This window comes from Phyllostomus discolor, chromosome 2 (assembly GCF_004126475.2).
Source record: "Phyllostomus discolor isolate MPI-MPIP mPhyDis1 chromosome 2, mPhyDis1.pri.v3, whole genome shotgun sequence".
NCBI lineage: Eukaryota > Metazoa > Chordata > Mammalia > Chiroptera > Phyllostomidae > Phyllostomus > Phyllostomus discolor.
In genome coordinates, this window is record NC_040904.2 from 161369420 (window position 1) to 161391697 (window position 22278).

General features: G+C 49.2%; 4 protein-coding genes across 14 annotated transcripts; 2 read left to right on the forward strand and 2 right to left on the reverse strand.

The window, feature by feature from the left end:
• Window positions 1-1652: 1652 nt before the first annotated feature.
• MMP19 (matrix metallopeptidase 19) lies at window positions 1653-7162 on the forward strand. Of its 2 annotated transcripts, none has more exons than XM_036018856.1 (9): window positions 1653-1699; window positions 2182-2267; window positions 3170-3300; window positions 3517-3732; window positions 4166-4411; window positions 4824-4946; window positions 5570-5734; window positions 5890-6017; window positions 6191-7162. In XM_036018856.1, the coding sequence occupies exons 2-9, from the start codon at window positions 2254-2256 to the stop codon at window positions 6671-6673; spliced, it is 1506 nt and encodes a 501-aa protein (XP_035874749.1). In that variant the 5' UTR covers window positions 1653-1699; window positions 2182-2253; the 3' UTR covers window positions 6674-7162. The 2 variants fall into 2 exon arrangements, with proteins under 2 accessions (XP_035874749.1, XP_035874748.1); XM_036018855.1 differs by lacking the exon at window positions 1653-1699 and adding an exon at window positions 1706-1893.
• Window positions 7163-7327: 165 nt separating this feature from the next.
• Window positions 7328-11678, reverse strand: LOC114513439 (transmembrane protein 198-like). 2 transcript variants are annotated; one of them, XM_028532753.2, is made up of 5 exons: window positions 11531-11678; window positions 10283-10543; window positions 9126-9707; window positions 8522-8679; window positions 7328-8427 (listed from the first exon to the last, which is right to left on the reverse strand). In XM_028532753.2, exons 2-5 carry the CDS (start codon window positions 10455-10457, stop codon window positions 8290-8292), a joined length of 1053 nt encoding a protein of 350 aa, XP_028388554.1. In that variant the 5' UTR covers window positions 10458-10543; window positions 11531-11678; the 3' UTR covers window positions 7328-8289. The 2 variants fall into 2 exon arrangements, with proteins under 2 accessions (XP_028388554.1, XP_035874751.1); XM_036018858.1 differs by having other exon boundaries at window positions 8522-8682; window positions 11531-11666.
• Window positions 11679-11994: 316 nt separating this feature from the next.
• Window positions 11995-19838, forward strand: DNAJC14 (DnaJ heat shock protein family (Hsp40) member C14). 5 transcript variants are annotated; one of them, XM_036018853.1, is made up of 7 exons: window positions 11995-12245; window positions 13516-14972; window positions 17095-17201; window positions 17412-17531; window positions 17815-17975; window positions 18057-18159; window positions 18632-19838. In XM_036018853.1, the coding sequence occupies exons 2-7, from the start codon at window positions 13572-13574 to the stop codon at window positions 18840-18842; spliced, it is 2103 nt and encodes a 700-aa protein (XP_035874746.1). In that variant the 5' UTR covers window positions 11995-12245; window positions 13516-13571; the 3' UTR covers window positions 18843-19838. The 5 variants fall into 5 exon arrangements, with proteins under 5 accessions (XP_035874746.1, XP_028388704.1, XP_035874745.1 ...); XM_028532903.2 differs by lacking the exon at window positions 11995-12245 and adding an exon at window positions 12266-13359; XM_036018852.1 differs by lacking the exon at window positions 11995-12245 and adding an exon at window positions 12266-13084.
• On the reverse strand, window positions 19231-22241 carry ORMDL2 (ORMDL sphingolipid biosynthesis regulator 2). 5 transcript variants are annotated; one of them, XM_036018860.1, is made up of 5 exons: window positions 22136-22225; window positions 21491-21574; window positions 21084-21258; window positions 20768-20919; window positions 19231-20284 (listed from the first exon to the last, which is right to left on the reverse strand). In XM_036018860.1, the coding sequence occupies exons 3-5, from the start codon at window positions 21255-21257 to the stop codon at window positions 20149-20151; spliced, it is 462 nt and encodes a 153-aa protein (XP_035874753.1). In that variant the 5' UTR covers window position 21258; window positions 21491-21574; window positions 22136-22225; the 3' UTR covers window positions 19231-20148. The 5 variants fall into 5 exon arrangements, with proteins under 5 accessions (XP_035874753.1, XP_028388707.2, XP_028388706.1 ...); XM_028532906.2 differs by having other exon boundaries at window positions 21491-21530; window positions 22133-22206; XM_028532905.2 differs by lacking the exon at window positions 21491-21574 and having other exon boundaries at window positions 22136-22241.
• Between the last annotated feature and the right edge of the window lie 37 nt (window positions 22242-22278).

The following is a 22278-nucleotide window of genomic DNA, read 5'->3' on the forward strand; positions in this document are numbered from 1 at the left end:
AGGGGAGGAATGGAGAAAGAGCCCTGCAGGGGGCTGAGCGTGAGCTGGTTCCCCAACTCCATCATTTCCTGGGGGCATCAACCTTAGTGGTGGCCACAGTCATGGCCTCTGTGATTCATCAGTTGGAGGCTCTCTGTCCTCCTTTGCCTGTCACTGGTCATTTGGGACTTAGTCACCTGATTGTTACCCAGTTGAATGCTGGATGGGTCAGAGTGACCAGCATCACTAAGGAGAACAATATGAGTCAGCAGTATCCCCAATCTCGATTTTGGGTTGTGAAGGGTTTCCCTGTAGTCTACCAGCCTTGCAGGCTGGTGTGTGGGGAAGGGCTCAACACTGGAGTCCTACTGAGAACATAAGTTCACTAAGCCTTTCCCCCATTCCTATCACCACTTCCCTGTGCATGTGAAGAATGGTATGCAGATGTTGTGTGATACATAAATGAGAGTGGAACCTTCCCAGGTGCCTAACCATTTAAAGAACAAAACTGTAAGAGTCAGTGTGCATGGGCTATGGAGTCAGCAGTGGGAATATAGAGGCTCCATGTCCTTGGTCAAGTTTCCCTCTTTGGGTCTCCGTTTCCTCTTATACAATTCTTCCTTCGTAGGAGGGTTGTGAGAATTAAATGAGATAATATAAAACCAACTAACCAACTAACCCAAAGTAGTTTTCTAAAATTTAAGTTTTTCTCCTCTTCCTTCTGTAGCATTCAGGACCCTCTAAACTTCTGTTCTCACCTTGCTCCTTCATTTGATGAAGATTTATTAAGCACCACCTGAAACATTGAGATAGCCTGGGGCAGGCACTAGGGAGTCAGCGGTGAATGCAGTAGTAGAGACCCTCAGCACTTATTGAGCACAGCTGGCTTTTTTCAGCTCTGCACTTTTACTCAAGACTGGCATTGTCCCTGTCCCTTAGTAGTCTTTTGCCCTATCCACCTCGCAGGCAGCATCCGAAGTCTGCCTTCTCAGGGGAGCTTTCCATAGCCCCATGACCCTTAGGATGGGCACCTCCTGCCTGGCATCCTGGTTCCCCTCGTTTCAGGTACTTCCCTTGGCCTTGCCCTATCTGTAAGCTCCCTGCGAACAGGCTCCCCCTCTTACTTCTCTGTGCCCTTGTTAACCCCTACTCCCATACCAGGCTCGTTAAATTCTTGAAACCATGACTTTTTATTAAAGAAGATATAAGTAGACCCTAAGAACATTTAAATTCCCAATTTAGTCTTTGGTGCAAAAAATCTAAGCCTTCAACCTTAATTCCTTCATCTGAAACTCAAGCAACTAAGCTGCTTTCTGCTGCCTACCTTTTATTTATTTGTTCTCTATTCCAGAGTAGACAGGGAGACATAAAGTTTGAAGATGAGGAGTTTGCTGACTCATCGTCCCTTGGGGCACAGGAATGTCCAGCTCCAGGGGATGACCATGGTCCCTATCCTTAGTCCCTGCAGAGATTCTGCTTCTCATCCTTCTAGGATGCCCACCCCCAGGACAGTACATGAAAATTCTTCCCGTCTCCAGCAGAAGACTCTGGAGCATGGGCTGGGGGATCTTTTTGACTGGGCACTCTGGCAGGTCAGGGGTTAATGGTGAATTACAACATATCTCTGGGCTGAGTCACTGCACACTGCCACTCCCCCCAATTCCCCTCCCCTGGCATTTTATAAAGAGGACCAGAGACTGGAAAGTGAAAAGAACTAGAGGTAAGAGCCCCCCCCCCCACACACCAAACCCTGCTCCCCCAGGCTCCCAGAAATCTCAGGGCAGAGGCCACAGACGGCTGCTGGAACTCCTGCTTGGTGGGACCATGAACTGGCAGCTGCTGTGGCTGGGCTTCCTACTTCCCATGACAGTCACAGGCCGGGCCCTGGGGCCTGCAGGAAAGGAGGCAGCAGTGGTGAGTCCCCTGGGTAAGAAAGACCCAGGCCAGGAGAGGGATTGGGGATACTGTTTCACAGTCTCATCCAAGCCTCCCTCCTGACCTTCAACCTGCCTGCCTTTCCCTGCTGTCCTCTACTCCATGATCTACCCCTGTCCATCTCCCACTCCTTCCCTTTGTTCTACCTGGTCTCCTTTCCCAAGGTGCCTCTCCTTTAATCCTTCCATGTCAGTTGCCTCCTATCCTCATGGGCCGGTTAGGTCACTTAGAGCTTTACCCTGAGACTAACCCCCACCTCTATTATAGGATTACCTTTTGCAATATGGGTACCTACAGAAGCCTCTAGAAGGACCTGATGACTTCAGGCTAGAAGACATCATGCAGGCTCTGAGGTGAGAGGTCATAAGATGCATGCCTTCAGGGTTGAGGTTGCAAGGTCTTTCTTTCTTTTCATCCCTTCCTCTCTCCAGGCCCCCCTCAGCCTGACCAAATCCATGTTGGGATCTAGGGAACTAGATGGCTGGTTATCACTATTAGGGTGGTGGGCATGGGGTGAGATGGGAATTCAAAGATGAGGAGCAGTCATTGGATTTTCTGAGGCTCTAAGAACTCCTTTGGAGACTCCACATTGTATTCAAATACTAACATTAAGTCACATCCCACATTAAATATAATTTATATGTAAAACTATTAATTGAGTTGAGTTGGGGTTGAGTTGTTGACATGATATTGCCTTTTGTAGACATTTAATTCATCATTTATTAATTTCTATTTTGAAGTTTCCTTTTTATACTTTGGATGTAATGGATCATTTTTTCTGTTTGCTCTCACATATGTTCACAGTCCCTTGAAAAGCCACAGTGGCTGCAGTGCCTGATAGATGAAATTGCTCCAGAGCAGGCTGGGCTGGGAGGGGCATCCAGCCAGGAGGGGAAAAGGCTGAGGGAAAATAGGCCCTCAGGTGGGAGCAGTGGTGGAAGAGTCTCCAGAGTAGGGGGTCAGGACATGTCCCCAGAGCAGGTTAAACCGCAGTGGAGGTGGGGGGAGGCTACACCTGAGGGAATCCTTACCCAAATAAGAGACTGAAGATGGGGAGGTAAAGTTGGAATATCGCAGTATCTTCCAGAATGGAAGAGAAAGTTCCAATTATGAGGACTGGATATGGAAATAACCCCACCAGCTTCAGAGATTCTATGCTTTCTCAGCTGTCACTTTGGGCAGCAGAGGGCCAAAGAGCTTCCCCCAGTTCCCAGTCATCCCAGACTGCTAGACCTATCCTTCTCCTACTTTTCAGAGCTTTTCAGGAAGCATCTGAGCTTCCAGTCTCAGGTCAGCTGGACGATGCCACAAGGGCCCGCATGAGGCAGCCCCGTTGTGGTCTGGAGGACCCCTTCAACCAGAAGACCCTTAAATACCTGATGCTCGGTGAGGCCTGAACCTGGGAAAGGGAGGGACAGGCAGGAGTGGCATGAATAGCCTAGACTAGCTCAGTGTTAAATGGATGGTCACCTGGTGCTGATCATCCCTTGCCTGGAGATATTGTTACATAGCTTTGCTGAGTGAATGCACAAACTCAGGGGAGCTCTCTAGGGTTGGCAGAAGGATCTGTGTTTCTAATCTGTTTTCTGGTCCAATAACCAGGCCGCTGGAGAAAGAAGCACCTGACCTTCCGCATCTTGAACTTGCCTTCCACCCTCCCAGTCCACACAGCCCGGGCAGCCCTGCTGAAAGCCTTTGAGTACTGGAGCAATGTGGCCCCCCTAACCTTCCGGGAGGTAAAGGCTGGCTGGGCTGACATCCGCCTCTCCTTCCATGGCCGTCAAAGCCCATATTGCTCCAATACCTTTGATGGGCCCGGTAGGTACCAGCTCTTGGCGCTCACCAAACAGACCTCTGAGATTATCTCTGTCCCCTTGAGCCAGGGACTCTGGAACCTTAATGTTTAGGCTGCCCCCTATGCCCAGCTGCACCCTACACTCTCTAACCACCTTCTAACATTCCCTTGGGGAGTAGCTGATCACCTCACTGGGGTCCTGCTCAAAGCACACCCCAGAGAGGATGGGGCCAGAGAGGGGAAAGTGGTTGGGAGGCAAAGTGACAGCATGTGGGCATCCCTATGAGAACTGCATGATGACAGGGGAGTCTGAAAGGAGAGAGAGAGGTAGCCAAAGGGCAGTGACCATAGATGAGGGAATTTTATGGGAATGGAGTAATTGGAGTTATTAACAGGCAGGGGAGCTCCAGCCTAGGGGCTCTGACTTGTTTCCTGTCCACCTTTGCCTTTGTGCAGGGAGGGTCCTGGCCCATGCTGACATCCCAGAGCTGGGCAGTGTGCACTTTGATGAAGATGAGCTCTGGACTGAGAGGACCTACCAGGGGGTGAACCTTCGCATCATTGCAGCCCACGAACTGGGCCATGCCCTGGGGCTTGGGCACTCCCGATATACCCAAGCCCTCATGGCCCCTGTCTACTCTGGATACCGGCCCCACTTCAAGCTGCACCCAGATGATGTGGCAGGGATCCAGGCTCTCTATGGTAGTCCTTTCCCCTAGTGATCACGAGGGTCAGTCTGACCAGTCTCTCTTCAGGCTTGAAGAGGCAGGTCTAATCTTCATGGAGGGAAATAGCTTGGCTTATTTCTCTCCTTCCTGCCCAGTTATTCAGACTTTTATTTTCAGGAACCATTTTTCTGACACTTTCTTATCTAATCTTCCTTTGGGGACTCTTTCCCCTCAGACCCATTCTTGGAGATGAAGAATTCCAGCAAACCTTGCTCCTCAACTAAAACATGTCTCCTGCTGATATCAATGTAATCTTGTCTGCCCCCAAGAGAAACTCTAGGATTCCCTTCCCCCCTCTGGGTGAGGCCTCTGAGCCAAACTTACAGAAGAGTGAGGAGGTCAGGAGTTCGAATTCTCTCTTTGCGCAGCATTACATTACCTCACAGGCAAGAAGAGCCCTGAGACAGGGGATGAGGAAGAGGAGATGGAGCTCACTGTACCACAAGTGCCCACAGAACCCAGTCCCATGCCGGACCCCTGCAGTGGTGAACTGGATGCCATCATGCTGGGTGAGGCCCTTCCCCTGCCTGCAGGCTTTTGGCAAGCAGTGGGGACAGCCTACAGGCCTTGAGACGTGGACAAATGGGAATGATGTGGGACCACAGCATGAGCAATGGAGGTTAGACACCAGGCAGGAGTTAGTAGTTATGGAAGGAGACATGTGGCATGGGGAGGGAGGGTTCAGAGCCAAATTAAACGTGGACCAAGCAGGCATTTACCATGGTGTTACCTTATAAGGGCCACCTAAACACATCTGGAAATACAGCAAGATGGAGAAAACTATATTAACTGGAATGCCTGTTAGAGATGGTATTATACCTGCACGGAGGGACAACTTGGAAGTCATTTAGAGTGGAAAGTGAGGTCCCCAAAGTGGGAGCACCTCCCTGCAGGGTTTTTGTTTTGCTGAGTGGACCAGAGCTCAGTTGCCCTGAACAACAAAGGAGAGGCTGAACTGTGGGTCCTGCTTCTCTGCCCCTTTAATCTTACTTAATTTTTGAGTAACCAGCCTGTGGGAGGAGGGCAAATCATCAGCCTGCCTGAGATGTGAGATACCTTTATTTAACTGCTGTCTTTTTTTTTTTTTTTTACCACAGCCTTTGTTCGATCAGTCTTTTTAATTTGTTGACAGGGCCCCGCGGGAAGACCTATGCCTTCAAAGGGAGCTATGTGTGGACCGTGACAGATTCAGGGCTGGGTCCCTTGTTCCGAGTGTCTGCTCTTTGGGAGGGCCTCCCAGGAAACCTGGATGCTGCGGTCTACTCTCCTCGGACACAATGGATTTACTTCTTTAAGGGTAAAAGGACTAGCTTATGTATCTTACCTGAGGGCCAGCCATCAAAGAAGCCATAAAAGGGAGGGAAAGATGAGAAATTTCTGAGAGGGTGCAATGGAGGAATCAAAAAAACTATCACCTAAGGACAGAGGTGACTTATTCATACATGTTTTCAGGAGACAAGGTGTGGCGCTACATTAATTTCAAGATGTCTCCTGGCTTCCCCAAGAAGATGAATAGAGTAGAACCCAACCTGGATGCAGCTCTCTATTGGCCAGTCAACCAAAAGGTGTTCCTCTTTAAGGTATATACTTCAAAGCAAGGGCAAATCCCTTCTTAGGACTGGTGGGTTACCTCACACGGGGAAGCTAATAGTCCTAAAGGGAGATGTGCAGCTGCAGTGGGCCGAGGGTAGATATCTGGGAGCCCCAAGCTCTAACCTCATCATCTTCTTTTCCTTACCCATCCCACACCTAGGGCTCCAAGTACTGGCAGTGGGATGAGATGGCCCGAACTGACTTCAGCCACTACCCCAAACCAATCAAGGGATTGTTTACAGGAGCGCCAAACCAGCCCTCAGCTGCTATGAGTAGGCAGGATGGCCGTGTCTACTTCTTCAAGGGCAAACAATATTGGCACCTCAACAAGCAGCTTCGAGTACAAAAGGGCTATCCCAGAGATATCGCCCACAACTGGATGCACTGTCATTCCCAGATCCCAGATACTACCCCATCAGGTGGAGACACCTCTCCCTCAGCCACAGGCCCTGATTACTCAGTCACAGGAACAACCTTGGATACCACTTTGTCATCCATAGATGCCACCTTGAACACTGACCACTCACCCAGAGACACAATCTTGGCTATGACCCCCTCAGCCACAAGCTCCACCACCCTTTCATTCCCTGATAGTATCACCCTTCCAGAAGCCAAAAACCTCAACCAAATGTCTACTCACTAGACTGCAGGCCCATGCAGTGGCATGGGCCAGAGACCTCGGACCTCTAAATGTCCCAGCTGTAGCCACGTTCCCCCTGTGCTCTGGGTCGGCCCTCAGCTCCATCCATTTCTTCCTATCCTAGATAGCACGTGCAACTCTGTTATCTACTCTCTGGAAGACAGTGGTAGAGGGAAGTTGTCAGTCAGGCCTGATGAGGCAACAGCTGGAAAGCTGAATGCCTGGGTCCTGCTTTTCCTAGATCAAGTGCAAGAAAACAGCATGGCCAGTAAAATGAGCAAGGGTTTTGGAATCCTTGAGAATCACATTTGCTTGTTTGTGACTTGAACAAGTTGATTAACCTTGTTGAGCCTCAGAGTTCTCATCTGCAAAATGAGGTTACCAATCCTGCCGGGTTGTTGCATTAAATGAAATACTATATGTGAAGTGCCTGACAGTGTCTGGCACACTTGTGCATAATAAAGGCTAATTCCATGTTCATGAGAGCACTGAGCAACTCTTCCTCTGGCTGCATGTGTGGTTCCTACAGTAGCCTGGTCTTCTAAGGGAACCCTTACCAAATCTTTAGTGGTCAGAGGACTTGTCAGTGTGGATAACTCTTTGTTTTGGGATGCAAAGAAAGAAGAGGGCAGCAACAGGAGAGGCCAGACTTCCTGATTCAGCATTCAATGCCACTTTATTCACACATTCCCATGTTCTTCCTCCCTCCCATCATAGCCTTGCTGCCCAGGGAAGGGATATATCTTCTTTCATGCTGTCTAGGGAACCAGGGAACTGACTTTGGGCAGGAGAATCATAGTGGGAGAGTTAAAGTGGGTTAGTGGCTGGGACCAAGTTCTAGTTATGGAAGAGATTAGCATCACCTACAATGAGAGGCAGAGAAGGCACTTGTCTCCCATGTAGCCTGAAGACCAGGCTCCTTTGGGCAAAAAGGCAACATTCTGGCATGTGGGGTAATGCTCCCTCCTTGGAGCAAGAAGCCAGCTTTTTGGGGAGAGGGGGTCTGAACCAGGCACTGCCCCATGGTCTTCCCCATGTCAAGGAGAGAAAGGGAGGCAACGTGGAGGACAATACCCCCAACTGAGGTAGGAGAAGGGGGCTTGAGCCTATGTGGCCCAGGAAGAAAGGCTAATCAGGAATCCCATTATCCCCTAATGAGAGGCCTGGAGACTGGGGGATTCTGGAGCTCCTCTGCACTCTTCTCCCATTCAAAAAGCGATCATGTGCTTTAGGAGGCTTCCTGATTTTCCAAAGCTCCTACAAAAAGAACACTCCTTATTTTACTTTGTGTGGCACACTGATGAGGGTATATAAAAGGCTATGTGGGTAAAGCTCCCCCTTTATTTGGAGGGAATTAGGGAGTCAGTTACTTTAGGGACCAGGGCACCTCTATTATTAGACAGAGGTAGCTACTCATACTTCCATTCCTCTCCCCTCCCTAAGCTCCTTCTCTGTCTCTGAAACCTTTCCCTACAGGGATGGTCTAGCTTGGAACACAGACTCTATTCCCAAGTCTAAAAGGCAGGGAGTTTGTGTGTGGGTCCTGTGGGCTCAGGCCCTGCCCACCTAGTGTTCCCAGGCCCTTGCTAAGGGTAGGGGGTATCAGTGGAGGTTTAGGCTCAGGTCTGGGTGGAACCAGAATGTGTGGTGAGGGGTACAGTGGAACCACAGTCAGAATCCAAGTCTAAGATGGTGTGGGGGGCTGTGGCCTGACTTCCTGGTCCCAGTTGGCGTTCTCGAAGGCTCTGGAGGTAACTCTGGAGGGACACAGGGCAGAGAGGGCAGAAGGAAGGGTCTGAGTCAGTCCCCGCCCCACCCTCACCATCCCCATGTGCCCTCTCCCCCACTTACAGGAGCCAGACTGTCAGCAGGGCTCCGGGCATTGGTGGGGAGCTGGCGCCGGTAGCTGCCCTCACAGAGAGCCACCCCAGGGGAGGTCCGGTGCCATTTGGCTTCTTGCTGACGGATTCTAAGGAGTTGGAGATGCCTTCGATGGTGGCTCAAGACCACTGCTTGGGAGAGAGCAATACAGGCTGAGGGAGGCCTCTTTAGACCCCAAATCCCACCCCCAAACACACTCACACTATAAGAGAAATTCATCTGATTTCCTTATTCCAGCTCTATCAAACCTCGCCTTCCCCCCAGTTCTTCTAAAAGAAATCCTTCTTTTGAGTCTTCCTACTCTCTCCTTCCGGACTTTCCCAAGATCTTTCTTTTCTTCCACAACAGTCTCCAATAGCTCTCTCTTCCTTGCTCCCCTTGACAATTTTTCTCCTCATTCTTACTCAGGCTTTGGCTCCTGAAACTCTAACTTCCTTTCAATGCCCTGCCCCATTCACCTTAGATACCTCCACCCTCCTCTCAAGGGTATTTCCCTTCTCCCCTCCTCAAGTCTGGGACCTGGAGACATTAGAAGGCACAGATTGGCTGCTGCTGTACCATTATACTAACTTACCATTGGCGTGGCCTCCATGTTCCTCATCCATGAGCTTCCATTGGGCCAGGGCCCCAAGGGCTCCCAGGGCTGGCCAGGTCCCCAGCAAGACCCAGCTATACCAGCAGAGAGGAGGCAAGGCTGGAAGTGCCTGCAAGCGTTGGCCCAGCCGACTGCCCAGTGCCAGCCCTTCCAGGAAGTAGTCAGCACAGGCCACCAGCACCGCAGCACCCAGCAGGGCTGTGCCCAGAACTGTGAGCGGACGTGGCCACCGAAGCGTGAGAAGGGCTCCCAGCAGTGCCAGCCCCACCAGCCCCCCAGCCGGCACCCAGGCTGAAGGTGGTTGGTAGATAGGTTCGGTGCCCAGCAGGGCCCCAGCGCCCAGGGTTAGGCCTAGCAGGAGACCAGTCAGGAAGAGCCCAACACTGCGAACCAGCATGGTGACCAGGCCGCAGAGGAGTCCGATGCCCAGCGCAATGCCCGCGCTCACCTCCAGGCTCAGCTGTGTCTCTAGCACTCGCTCCTTGTGGCAAAGCAGGAAGATCACCAGAGCTCCTGATAGCAGGCCCGAGAGAAACATCACTGCCTTGAAGCAGCGGTAGCCTGGGAAGGGAGGCAGGAGGCACTGAGAAGCAGAAGGGGTGGGGGGTCCACAGGGATGGCTCTGATGATAAGCAGAGGAGCAGACAACAGGAGCGGCACACCCAGGGACCTCAGGGCAAGAGGCAGAAAGGGATCACCTCAGGGAGGACAGGGACTGTGAGGGGATGGGAGGGAAAAATCAGGAGGTAGGATGGATGCATTGAGGGGAATAAGTATAGAACTTATTACTCAGGATGTAATCTTTCAGGGATGGTAGATGGGAAGAAATCAGCATAGGCCAATTCAGGTTATTGGGGGAGGGTGAAGAAGCCTTAAACATGGAAGATAATTTGGGAATGGAATTTTGAGGTAGAAGGTAAGGAGAAGGCAAGTGAGAGTGCCAGGGGTCAGAGCTGGAGGGCACGGGTAGGGGGATGAACAGGAAAAGCCAGCAAGAGCAGTATGGGCCATACTGAAGGTAGGCATCCCCTGACAGAGGAGTAGTGGCAGCCCAGCAACAAAGGAGAAAGTTAACATCATCCTTGAGGGTGACAGCCTTGGGCAGCTGCCCCCCAGAACCCTAGCTCTGCCCTCACCGAAGCAGCAGTAGATGATTCCAAAGCAGCAGCAAAGAGCACACACCAGGGCGGGTGCCAGTTCAGGATTGTCCTGGGGTTCCAAGACACATCTTGGATCTGGAGGCTCTGGGAGTTGTTGATTAAAGGGCCTGGGGTCAGAGGTCATGGCCAGGGGCAGCAAAGCCTCCTCCATGGCAGGAAGAGAAGGTGATCACAGAGGGGGAGGTCAGTGTCAGCTCCTCTCATCCATCCATGAATGTCTTGAGGGGGTTGGGAAACCTGCAAGGGTGTAGGGGGCAGGAACTCAGGTGCCCATGAATCTTGAGGACTTTGTACCTCTATTTCTTTTAAAGAAAGGCCAATTTCAGGAGGGAACATGGCCCTGCTGGGGTTGAGGGGAGCCAGCTGTCTTTTTACTACCCTTTGCAACAAGGAAGCTAAATAAAACTTAAAATGAAAATCTTATGAGATAATGAGCCATGTCTGTCCCCTAGCTTTCCAGGGTGGGTGGGAGGAGCAGGAAGTTCTAAGGTCTGTGGAGGGAGGTGTCCAGGGCCACTAGTGGAACTGGGGGCTAAAGACCCAGCAACCTGTTTCAGCTGAAAAGAAAGCTTGCCCACATCTGCAGCTGGTACTCAAAATTACCCCACTGGACTAGGAAGGGTGTGGTTAATAAAAGGGGGAGAAGGAGGAGAAAGAGGAGAGAATGAGTCATGGTGGGGTCTCCCGACAGCTGCTCCAACTCCAGTGAAGAGGGGGAAAAAACAGGCACCAAAAGAGTTTGGGACAAGGAATTAAATAGAGACAGCCATCCACATTTGTCAGGGTTCTGAAGCCTCTGCTTCCTGAGGAGACCAAGTTGTTGGGAAAGGGGCATCCAGCCACAGTCCAACTCCAACGACCCCTCATGGAATAAGCAGGCACCTTGCCCATAGATATCTCACCTACTGGTTGGCCTCTTAACCCTCTCCTCAGGACACTGGGGCTTTTCCTACCCCTCCCTTTCCACAGGGTTGTCAGGGCTGCCAGTGGGGTTTGAATTTAGTTTCTGCGAGAACATCAAGGAGGGGCTGGCATTGGGGGCACTTTGGGAGTGGGGTAGGGTGGATGCAGGTACATTCCTTCAGCTATCTTCTTTTGGACATCAAAGTCCTAACAGTCTGGAGGGTTGGCTTGAGGAATCCCTGGGGCTCCTCTTCTCAATCCTCTTGGAAGCCTAGGGACCCTAAATAAGGAGAGGTTGGGTAGGGGGTGTTAACTACTCACCACCCCGCCAGGGCTGAGAAGAGGAAGGGGGCAGAAGTGCTTCCCTAGATCCCCAGCTGCATCCCTGCCCGGAGATCCTAGGTGTCCGGGCGGTTGTCAGGCGTGGGCACCTCCAGGACCACTCAGTTAGTTTCCCTCTAAACTCTCGCAAGTCGTAGCCCAAGCCCCGTGAGCTAAATGCAATTAGCTTTGGAGGTAGGGTGGGGTGGAGGAAGGGGACGGGGTGGGGGTGGTGACATCACGGGCCGGGCCCCTCCAACTCTTTCTCTTGTGTGTGGGGGACCTAGTTTGCCTACTGCTCGAGGCTGGGACCAGAGGACCCCTCAACCACACCAGGGAAAGGCTCTGGGTGCACAAGAGGTTTAGATAAAGGTCTCTGAATAGTTAGGCGATGACTCAACAATTGGAAGCTCTCAAAGCCCCAAAGGGGTCTCAGCGCCCCCCTCGCTCCAGCTTGGTTTCTTCCACTTCCCAGAGAATTGGAGTATTGTCTTCTGGAGAATCTGGTGGTCCAGACTGGGGATTCGGGGAAGGGGGTCTTGCTGATCTTGGGGCGCCGACGAGGTGCATGGGTGGACAAACTTGCGGAGTAAGACAGAGTCTGGAAGGGGGACTAACGAGAGAGGCGTGTGCAGAGAAGGAGACCGACAGAGAAGGGACTCGAGCTGGGTCTGCGTGGGGGAGGGGGCGCTTGTCGACGTCGACGAACAGCTCGGTATGCAAATAAGATGTAAAGCAGCATGCAGATTAGTGCAATGTTTTTTGGTACTCCTCTCTGGTCCTGAGTCCAGCGGAGCTAGGCTCTCTTTCAGCCCCCGTGCCCCGCTTGGTGACGGTGCCTGAGACCTGCGTCCAGAGGGGCGGCTCCGGGCCGTGGGAGCGGCAGTTGTACGGGGCAGTTCGCCAGCTGGGTCAAGATCTAGGGAGGCCGAGGGTTGCTGGGAAAGAAAGGACAGCGCTAGTGGGGACCAGGGCGGGGGTTGGCCCGAGGTTTCCTTTCCTCGATTCAAGAAGAGGACAAGATACAAAAGGGCCTCTATCCTCGTACTGCCAGTAGTGAAGGGATCAGGGGCGGTGACTCCTCAACGCTCCTTAGTTGTGTCTTCAAGAGAAACAGCCTGTGGCTCGGTGGCTGTCCTCTAGCTCCCAGTCTCGGTAAAGCCCAAGAATCCAACCAGAGGAACCCTAAGAACCCACTCCCAGACTGCAGGCACAGCTGCAGCACCTATGTGCTTCGCTTCCAGAGGTGCAACTTGCGGGGACTCCACACCAGCACGCGGAGGGCCGCAGCAGAGGGCCCTTTGAGGGGCCGGGCCAGTACTTCCCCTGGACCGCCTCCTCTGATTTGACTCACACTTGCTCGACTGGTTCACGTCTCTGCCAACAGCTTTCTTCTTTTCCTTCCTGTCGCTTCCCTGGTAGCCCCGGAAGTGGAAACAGGCATAGGTCGGAGGCTGCGGCGGGGACGGGAGGCGGAGCTGGGGTAGCTGCTCTCGTAACTCCCCCTGGCGCTGAGCCCAGCTGCTCCAGGGGAGGGGTTACTGCCGCTCTTCGGTACCTTACCTTTGCCCTCTTTCCCTACCCTGAGGGTTCTCTGGTCGTCTATCTCGGGGGCAACCCCAAGTTCCGCCCCCAGCTTTTCTTTAAGGGCTGCCCGGTCCACACCCTTCTCAGACAGCCTATGGCCCTGCTTTCCGACCGTCTTTCCCTTTTTCCCAAGAGTGACCCCAGGACCACACCCTTTGCCATACCTCCCTCTTTCTCGGATTCAGGACTGTATTTTTCCGGGAGAAGAACAGGAGGCGGCAGGGAGCGGTGTTGTGGTTAAGGTAGTATTGGTTTATTGTTAGGGGTAATGAATACCCCAAAGGAACTTGGGAAAACAGGGGAGGGTGAACGTATTAAATATACCCTCAATTTAAGATTATTTAACCCCTTTCTCGGTTCTATCCTTGATTATCTCCACCTTGATACCTTTGTTACAGGCATCAGAACTTACCACGATGGCTGTGACTTAAAATCTTCAGGAACTCCCGGGGTCATGGCCCAGAAGCACCCCGGACAAAGAGGGTTATGTACAGCCCACCACAGTGGTGATGCCTCTCTTGGGACTTTAGGACCCTCTGTGGACCCTGAAATACTTTCATTCTCAGGACTGAGGGACTCAACGAGGCCTGCTCCTAATGGTACCCACTGCCTCACAGAGCACTCTAGTCTTAAGTACACACAGCCCCCAAACCCAGCTCACTGGTCGGATCCAAGCCATGGTCGCCCAAGGGGTCCGGGACCCCCTAGAGATGGAGAGGACCCTGATCAGAGCGAGGCATCTTCAGAAGAATCAGGAGCGGACCAGGAACTCTCAAGAGAGAATGAGGCTGGGCACCAGGAGGATGTGAACCCATTTCTTTCCATTCCATCTGCTTGCAGCTGCCAGGGAACCCCTGGAATCCCTGAAGGGCCTTACTGTAGGGGAGGAGATAGCTCTTCTAGCAACTTTTGCCACCATTGTACCTCTCCAGCTTTGGGGGAAGATGAGTTCGAAGAGGAATATGATGATAAGGAACCCAAGTTCCCCAGTGATTTTTCACGTGTGCCCAGTGGAAAGAAACCTCCACCCAGGAGACAGCGGCACCGTGTTCCGGCCAAGGAGGATACTCGGGAGGGTGGACGCAGAGATCCCAGGACCCCTGGTCGACATCGGCTGGGTCGGAAACGAAGTCAGGCAGATAAGCGCAAGGGCCTGGGATTATGGGGAGCAGAAGAACTGTGTCACCTTGGACAGGCAGGCTTCTGGTGGTTAATTGAACTGCTGGTGTTGGTGGGAGAGTATGTGGAAACTTGTGGTCATCTCATCTATGCATGCAGGCAGCTGAAAGGCAGTGATTTGGACATTTTTCGAGTCTGGGTGGGAATCTGGGCAGGACAAATGGGTGGTTGGGCCCAGGTGATGTTCCAATTTCTGAGCCATGGATTTTGCTATGGGGCAGGGCTGTTCACCCATTTTCTTAGGCTTCTGGGTGCTTTGCTTCTTCTGGCTCTGGCCCTTTTCTTGGGGTGTCTGCAATTGGGCTGGCGGTTTCTTGTGGGACTAGGTGACCGGTTAGGCTGGAGGGGTAAAGCCACCTGGCTCTTCGCTTGGCTGGAATCTCCCACCTTGCAGCGTTGCCTGATTCTGCTGAGAGATAGCAGGCCATGGCAGCAGCTTGTAAGAATGGTTCAGTGGAGTTGGCTGGAGTTGCCTTGGGTCAAACAGAGGACTAACAGGCAGGGGGATGCACCTGTAGCTAGTGGTCGCTGCTGCCAGCCTGAAGAGGAAGTGACTCGACTCTTAACCATGGCTGGGGTTCCTGAGGATGAGCTAAACCCTTTCCATGTGTTGGGGGTTGAAGCCACAGCATCAGATGTTGAACTGAAGAAAGCCTATAGGCAGCTGGCAGTGATGGTGAGTATCCTTCCCCTTTGTTTCCTGTCCCTCTTTTGTTTCTGTATTTTATTTTGTAATTTTTTAAAAAAGATTTTATTTATTTATTTTTAGAGAGGGAAGGGAGGGAGATAGAGAGAGAGAAACATCAATGTGCGGTTGCTGGGGGTTATGGCCTGCAACCCAGGCTTGTACCCTGGCTGGGAATCGAACTTGGGACACTTTGGTTCCCAGCCTGCGCTCAATCCACTGAGCTATGCCAGCCAGGGCTTATTTTGTAATTTTATGGAGAGTAAAATAAAGAGGTGGAGAAGGTCAATTTTAAGCTGTAGAGTAACTTTAATTCTTAGAAAAGAGTCATAAAAGACCTTTTCCATCTCTACTATGGGATCTGACTTTTCAAGTTTTTTTTGTCATGAGATTCTTTTTCTTAAATGAAATGAACATGATATATTGGGCAGTATTGGACTCACTCACCCTGAAATATCAAGATGAAGTTCCTTTGACTAGGGTGGAGAAGAGATCCAATCAGAAAGCTTATCAGTTCCTCTCCCTGAACAAATGAGGGGTTTTTTTGAACACAAGGAAATCTTACAATCTGTCCTGGAAAGGTGAGTGTGGACCTGGTGTGGGACAGTTCAGGGACCGCATGTGATTATTCCAGGACCAGGTGAAAGAAAACAAGCTATTTTAAGACCAGCAACCCAGAATGGCAAAGGGAAGGAAAGGGGAGCAGAAATCATAGATACGTGAATACATATGTCATACATAAAAACCTGGTTGCTTTCGTTGAGAAAAGGAGTTACAGGTGAGAAATGTGATGCACCGCATTATTGAGAGAAATGATATAATAAAAGCATACCATTAAACTGTTATTAGAAGTTGATATTAGGTTGCTATTTTTAGATGATTGTTATCGCTATTTCTGTGGAAGTGAAACTTTATTAAGTAATGTGTGTAAATTGCACAGGAGGTCTGTTTGACTGAATGTATGGAACTGGACTGGTAAAATATCATAGTATGCAGATTACCTCAACAGTTGACACCAGAGCAACCATGGTTTCTGTTAACCATTCAGCTTACCAGAAGACTAGTTTGTGGGAAATACATACCCCTTAGTTGGTAGCCTGGGGTATTCTTAGAGTGGGGAACAACTGCGTACACTCAAATTGTTACTAATAGTGAAGCTCTTTTCTCACCTTTTTATTTTTTAGTAGATATCCTCTCTTGGGGAGTATCATTCTTCTAAAAATATCTCATTTTCAACTTAATTTCTTGGAGTAGAGATAATGTTCCCTGATCCTCCACACACCTGCCCCACACCCCATAGCTCTCCCTTGTTCTGGATCAGAATGTCTGTAGGCTTCTTTAATAGAACCTCTCACCACTCTTATTAAGCCCCAGAGTGACCATGACCAAAGGGATGTTCTATATGCTTGGGAATATGAGATTTAACAGCATTCTGCTTATTTGACATCAATTAAGAGGCTAGCTTTATCACTGTTTTTTGGGGAGTGAGGATGGGAACAGTAAGGAAGTATAGGGAGAAAGGATATTATTTGTCTTGGAGAAAAGGCTGAAAAGTGGGTAAAAACCCTGTGTCATGATAAGCTATTTCATTTCTGGGACAGAAAGGGAAACTTGCAGGAAGTTTTGAGTAGATATGAGGATTTTCTAGTTAGAAAAGTGTTTGAGGATATAATATCTTTGGAACTCTTACTTTGTAACTGGTAGCAAAGTTAAAATGTGAGGGCTTAGTATGTATGTGCCAGGTCAGGCGACCAGCCATCCGTTTGCCTGAAATTGAGAGGTTTCCTGAGACACGAACTTCAGTGCTAAAACTGGGACAATCCCAGGTGCATTAGGATGGTGGATTACCTTAGTACAGATTCTCTACTACCTACTCCACATGTATTCTCATTTAATACTCCCAATAATCATGATAAAGTATTCTAGGTCATGTAGCTAATAGTGACAGAGCTGGGACTTGAACTGAGATCTGTCTTTAGAGCCAGACCAATTAATTATTAAGCTATATTGACTCTTCAAAAGGGTGGTGGAAGAGAGCCATTTGATGTGAAGTTTTGACCCAAGATGGGGAGATGGGTGGAATGGGTCTGTGATGAAATCTTTGTCTTGATAGGTTCATCCTGACAAAAATCATCATCCTCGGGCTGAGGAGGCCTTCAAGGTTTTGCGGGCAGCTTGGGACATTGTCAGTAACCCTGAAAGGAGGAAGGAGTATGAGATGTAAGTTGGAGGTGGGAAGTTGTCAGGTGGGATAAAAGAATAATCTTCAATAGCAGAGGTCCCTGGACTTAGGGGTGGAGGCTCTCTGAAATGGAGAGAATTGAGGTTGCTTGTCTTTCTAGCAGGCCCAGGCTTTAAGAGGCCAGTAGATCTGTCTCCTTTTATCCCTTGCTCAATACCCTCTGATTTACAAAGGCTTTCTTCCCTTAGGAAACGAATGGCAGAGAATGAGCTGAGCCGGTCAGTGAATGAATTTCTGTCCAAGCTGCAGGATGACCTCAAAGAGGCAATGAATACTATGATGTGCAGCCGATGCCAGGGAAAGCATAGGTATGAAACTACCTTCATTGGTAGTTTATGGGATACAGATGGTAAGTAAAAAAACCCTTAGGTTTCCACTTCTGCCATATTGTCAAAAGACTGGATATTTGAATTAATAAGAAAAAAAAAGATACTTCTTAGATTTACAATAGAAGGTTGAGAGCAGGGTATGCATAGGCATATATAACAACTGAGAATTTTAGAATGTTCAGCCACATTTGTCAGTTAATGAGACTAGCAACATCACAGGCTTGACAGATTATTAAGGAATTATCCTCCTGTTGGGTTGCAGAAGGTTTGAAATGGACCGGGAACCTAAGAATGCCAGATACTGTGCTGAGTGTAATAGGCTGCATCCTGCTGAAGAAGGAGACTTTTGGGCAGAGTCAAGCATGTTGGGCCTCAAGATCACCTACTTTGCTTTAATGGATGGGAAGGTGTATGATATAACAGGTACACTTCTGTTCTCTAGAAATATGGGCTCATGTATACTTAAAACTGTGATGTATTGGTAATTATTTCTCATGTTTGTAGAATGGGCTGGATGCCAGCGTGTGGTAATCTCCCCAGATACTCACAGAGTCCCTTATCACATCTCATTTGGTTCTCGGATCCCAGGCACCAGTGGGCGACAGAGGTAGGTCATATTTCTTTCAATAATATGCCCACTATTCTAGTTCTGAATATGGTTTCAAATGACCTGATGTTTAGGATACCTAGATGTCTCACCCTTTAAGAAGTCTGGTAACTGGCTCGATGTATCTTTCTTTCTATCTATCTACCTTTCTTTTCTTTTCCTTTCCTTTTTCCCTCCCCTCCCCTCCCCTCCTTCTCTCCTTCTAAGATTTATTTATTTTGAGAGGGAAAGGGAGGGAGAAAGAGAAACATTAATGTGTGATTGCCTCTTGAGCGACCCCTACCGTGGACCTGGCCTGCAACCCAGGCATGTACCCTGACTGGGAATTGAACTGGTGACCTTTTGGTTCACAGGCCAGCACTCAATCCACAGAGCCACACCAGCCAGGGCAAGATATATCTTTAAATTAAGTATTAATAGGTGACCATTTGACTCTTAAATTTCTCATCTCATTATTCTGTTTTCCTCTCAGAGCCACCCCAGATGCGCCTCCTGCTCACCTTCAGGACTTTTTGAGCCGGATCTTTCAAGTACCCCCAAGACAGATGTCCAATGGGAACTTCTTTGCAGCTCCTCATTCTGGCTCTGGGGCCACTGCAGCTTCCAAGCCCAACAGCACAGTACCCAAGGGAGAAGCCAAACCGAAGAGGCGGAAGAAAGTGAGGAGGCCCTTCCAACGTTGACACTTGTTTTCTTCTTTCCTTAAATCAATGTCAGGGAGTCAAAAGGGCTGTGTACAGCACAGGATGGAGTTTGATTTATTTTTAATTATTTAAAAAAGGGAAAATTTTAAGCTCAAATAGTTCACTCAGTACTTGTTGGAAGCCCCAGAACCACTCTTCCTCCTCCACCAGCACCCAGGAATTGAATCTTGTCTTCTGACAATACCAAAGAAATAGGGGGTGGCTAGAGCAAAGAACCTAGGGCATGGACCTGGACTGGATGTTACCTCCCAAAGCAGGGTGGGAACTGGGTATTTCCCTGGTGTCTATATGCCTTTGTCTTGTCTTTTGCTTCTACAGCAAATGACACCTGCTTCCCTTTTTTAAAATTGCAAGTCTATTTTATTTCTTGACCCATTTCAGGAGGGGACCCCCGCCCTTAGCCCAATGTACTAGTTAAGAGACAATACAAGAAAATGTGTAGCCCTAATTATAGGAGATACATAGAGTTCAATGAGTGGGAACTCTGAATTTTTTCTTTCACCTTGTGGGCAACTGCCCAAATTTATGCTTGTTGCTGCAGGGATGGCCAGAACTAATAATTTTTAAAAATCAAACTTATGCCCTCTGCTCTTGGGTGAAGGGGAAGGATAAAGGGGATCCTGGCAGCCTCCTTATGATCCAAGGGTTTGTATTTTTTTAAGTTTGTTCATATTTGTATGTACATATCTATTTAAAGCCAGGAATTATCTTTCTATAAATATATAACTGGCAACACATTTTTTCCCTCTCTTTTCTCTTATAATAGCTGGTATCCTTTTACACATTTGAGAATCCTTTCTCTTAGTGTTAGTTGAGAGTGAAGGGCACTCCTACTAAACCAAGGAAGAGGGGATACAAAACACTTAAAGAAGGTTTGTGCAATAAGTCACTGTTCTATCTTCTTCCCCTGCCTTGTAAGGACATCTCACTACTTTTTCGTGCTGACCACATAGTAGCCATATCTGAAAAAAAAAATACCTTTATTATAAGGAAAATACTTATAAAGTAAGTATAAAGGAAGATATGGAAATACTTAATCACCAAACAAGCTGCCCAAACATGGCCTCCTATGGAGGAGAGTTGTTTTAGTCTCTTACCTCACCTGCCTTTCCTGACTTAAACCTACTCCTAGCAGGGCTAGGCCCAGGGAGCCCCATTTTCTATTCTGCTTTCTTCCTGGGAGTTTGGAAATGGTTGTATAGTTCTCAAACTTTCAAGATACAGAAGACAGTATGGAGAAAGATGTTACAGCCTTTTGTTCCAACGTCGTCCCCAGCCCCATCCTTCAGTATTTATTGATGCCAAAGAGACGAACCCCATGGAATTGGGGCAACTTAGGCAGCAGTACACTAAGCAATGAAGCTGTGTTGATGAGGAAGTGAGCAGCATCATACTTGGTGTAGAAGCTGGCTAGGAGGTAGCTGGGGAGAAAAGAAATAGGGTGAATGAAATTGGCCTTCCCTACCCATATTCATGCCTTCCCAGTGACTTTCTCTTATATTTTAAATGACCAGTCCTAGGATATCTGAAAGTATCCTAGGGATTGGGGAGATAATCAGCACCTCTAACTGGAGATTTGTTATAGTTAGTGTGTTTAATTGTTAAAGACATATGACAAATAACAGCTGAAACGGTTTCAGCCTGTATGACTATTAAGTCCTCTTTGATTCCACTCCCCACAAAGTTTTCACAGATTTACATCAGTTCTGCCTTGATTTATTCACATCTTTTGGAAATGTAAAATCATTTGGTTTTACTTGGTTTTCTCAGTCCTTTCTCCATTCTCCTACTATCAAGGAGGCAGCAAGGAATGCTTGATTATTGCCTTCTACATTTTTAAAGCTTCCCTGTAGGCCTTTGTACCTGGCTCTTGGAGTATTCACCGTATCTCCCCCAGGACTCACAGTACAATAGGAGAGATGCTCAGGAATTTTCGGGAAGAGGTAAATTGGAGCCCGTAGTCCATCTGTTCCCAGTGTGTCAGTAGCCGAGCCTTTCCTTGGTCAGGGGTCTCAAAGGGTGTCCCTTTCACCATATGTAGGAAGACATACATAGCCTGGAAGGAGAGAAGAGAGCAGTTTGAAGGGGCGGAATGTAGTTCTTTAGCCCAAGAATTAAGATCCTCAAAGGAAGATGAGTATCCCCAAATATTTGGGGATTTTATTTTGTTTTTGGTTGGGGAAAGGCCTGGGTGGGTATAGGGTGTGGTTTAATGCTCACCAAATTATGGATGACATTAGTCAGGGTCCAGACGACAGGAATGCTGAAGAAAGGGATGCTGAGTAGAACCACATGCAGCAGTCCTACCAAGATGACGTAGGCCAGCCAGATGCCCCGGCTATTCATCACTCGAGTGTTGGGGTTTACTTCGCTGTGTGCCACCCCCACATTCATCCTACCACAGTGGGGAATCAGGCAGGAGTCTACCTCAATTTCCCCTCAACCCCACTTTGATTTTTTTTCTCCCAACACTGCCTTGTGAGTAGCTCAAATCTCCTGAACTCTATTGGGAATGAAAGCACATCCCCATCATGCACAAAGGAAAAACTGAAGACTGGGGGGAAAAAAGGTCAGAAGAGTCCACTCTACGTCTTAAGGATCTGGTAATCAGATACTCTGATTCTTACACTTCAGCTGTAACTTGCAGGAGTGAGTCTAGGCGTCGCACCCGTTTCAAGGAGCAAGGGAAACAGAAGTATCTTACTTTTTTCCTGAAGAAGTTAATGAGGAAGCATGAAGAAGTTACATACAGCCAGCATTCCAGAAGAGGGTCATGGGAAACAAGGATTCATTAAGGAGGGGTGAGGGGGTAAGGTTACTTCCAAACCCCACCTTTAATCCGGGGCTTGCCCCTTCTGCCTCTCATCCTCTTAGCATGTAAGCAGTCAACATCCCAATCCCTTTTCTCAAGCGTGGGGCATTGAAAGAATTTGCCCAGAGTTTTGGGTTGAACTACGAAGGAACTTGAGTTGAGCGCCTCCAAATGGAGTCCTAGCCCGAATCTAGGGGCGGCTCATTTCGTCTAAACTTGGCTCCTTAAAATCGTGCTAGTCAAAGTTGATTATGTTTAGTTAGGAAGCAGTTCTTGCCCGCCCTTCTCTACCGAAAATTTCCTAAACACTAATCCTGAGTCTGCCCCATGCTCCTCGTAAATCGGCTCTCAGCGCTCTTCTCTTAGTATTTAACTCGCCGCCGCTCACCGCCCGCCTCCCCTTAGGCCTCCCACCATTTTTTTCCTCAGCACCCCTTTCCAGTCTCTCGGAAGCCCCTACCTGCAAGCTTAAGAAGTCGGTCGGCTACGGATGCAGCGCTCACTTCAACACCTGTGATCTCCAGGAAGCAGCCACCCTCGTCCGTCTGCAGTGTCTCCATTGGTGAAACAGAATTAGCGCTGGCGCCACCCATTGGCTGGCGG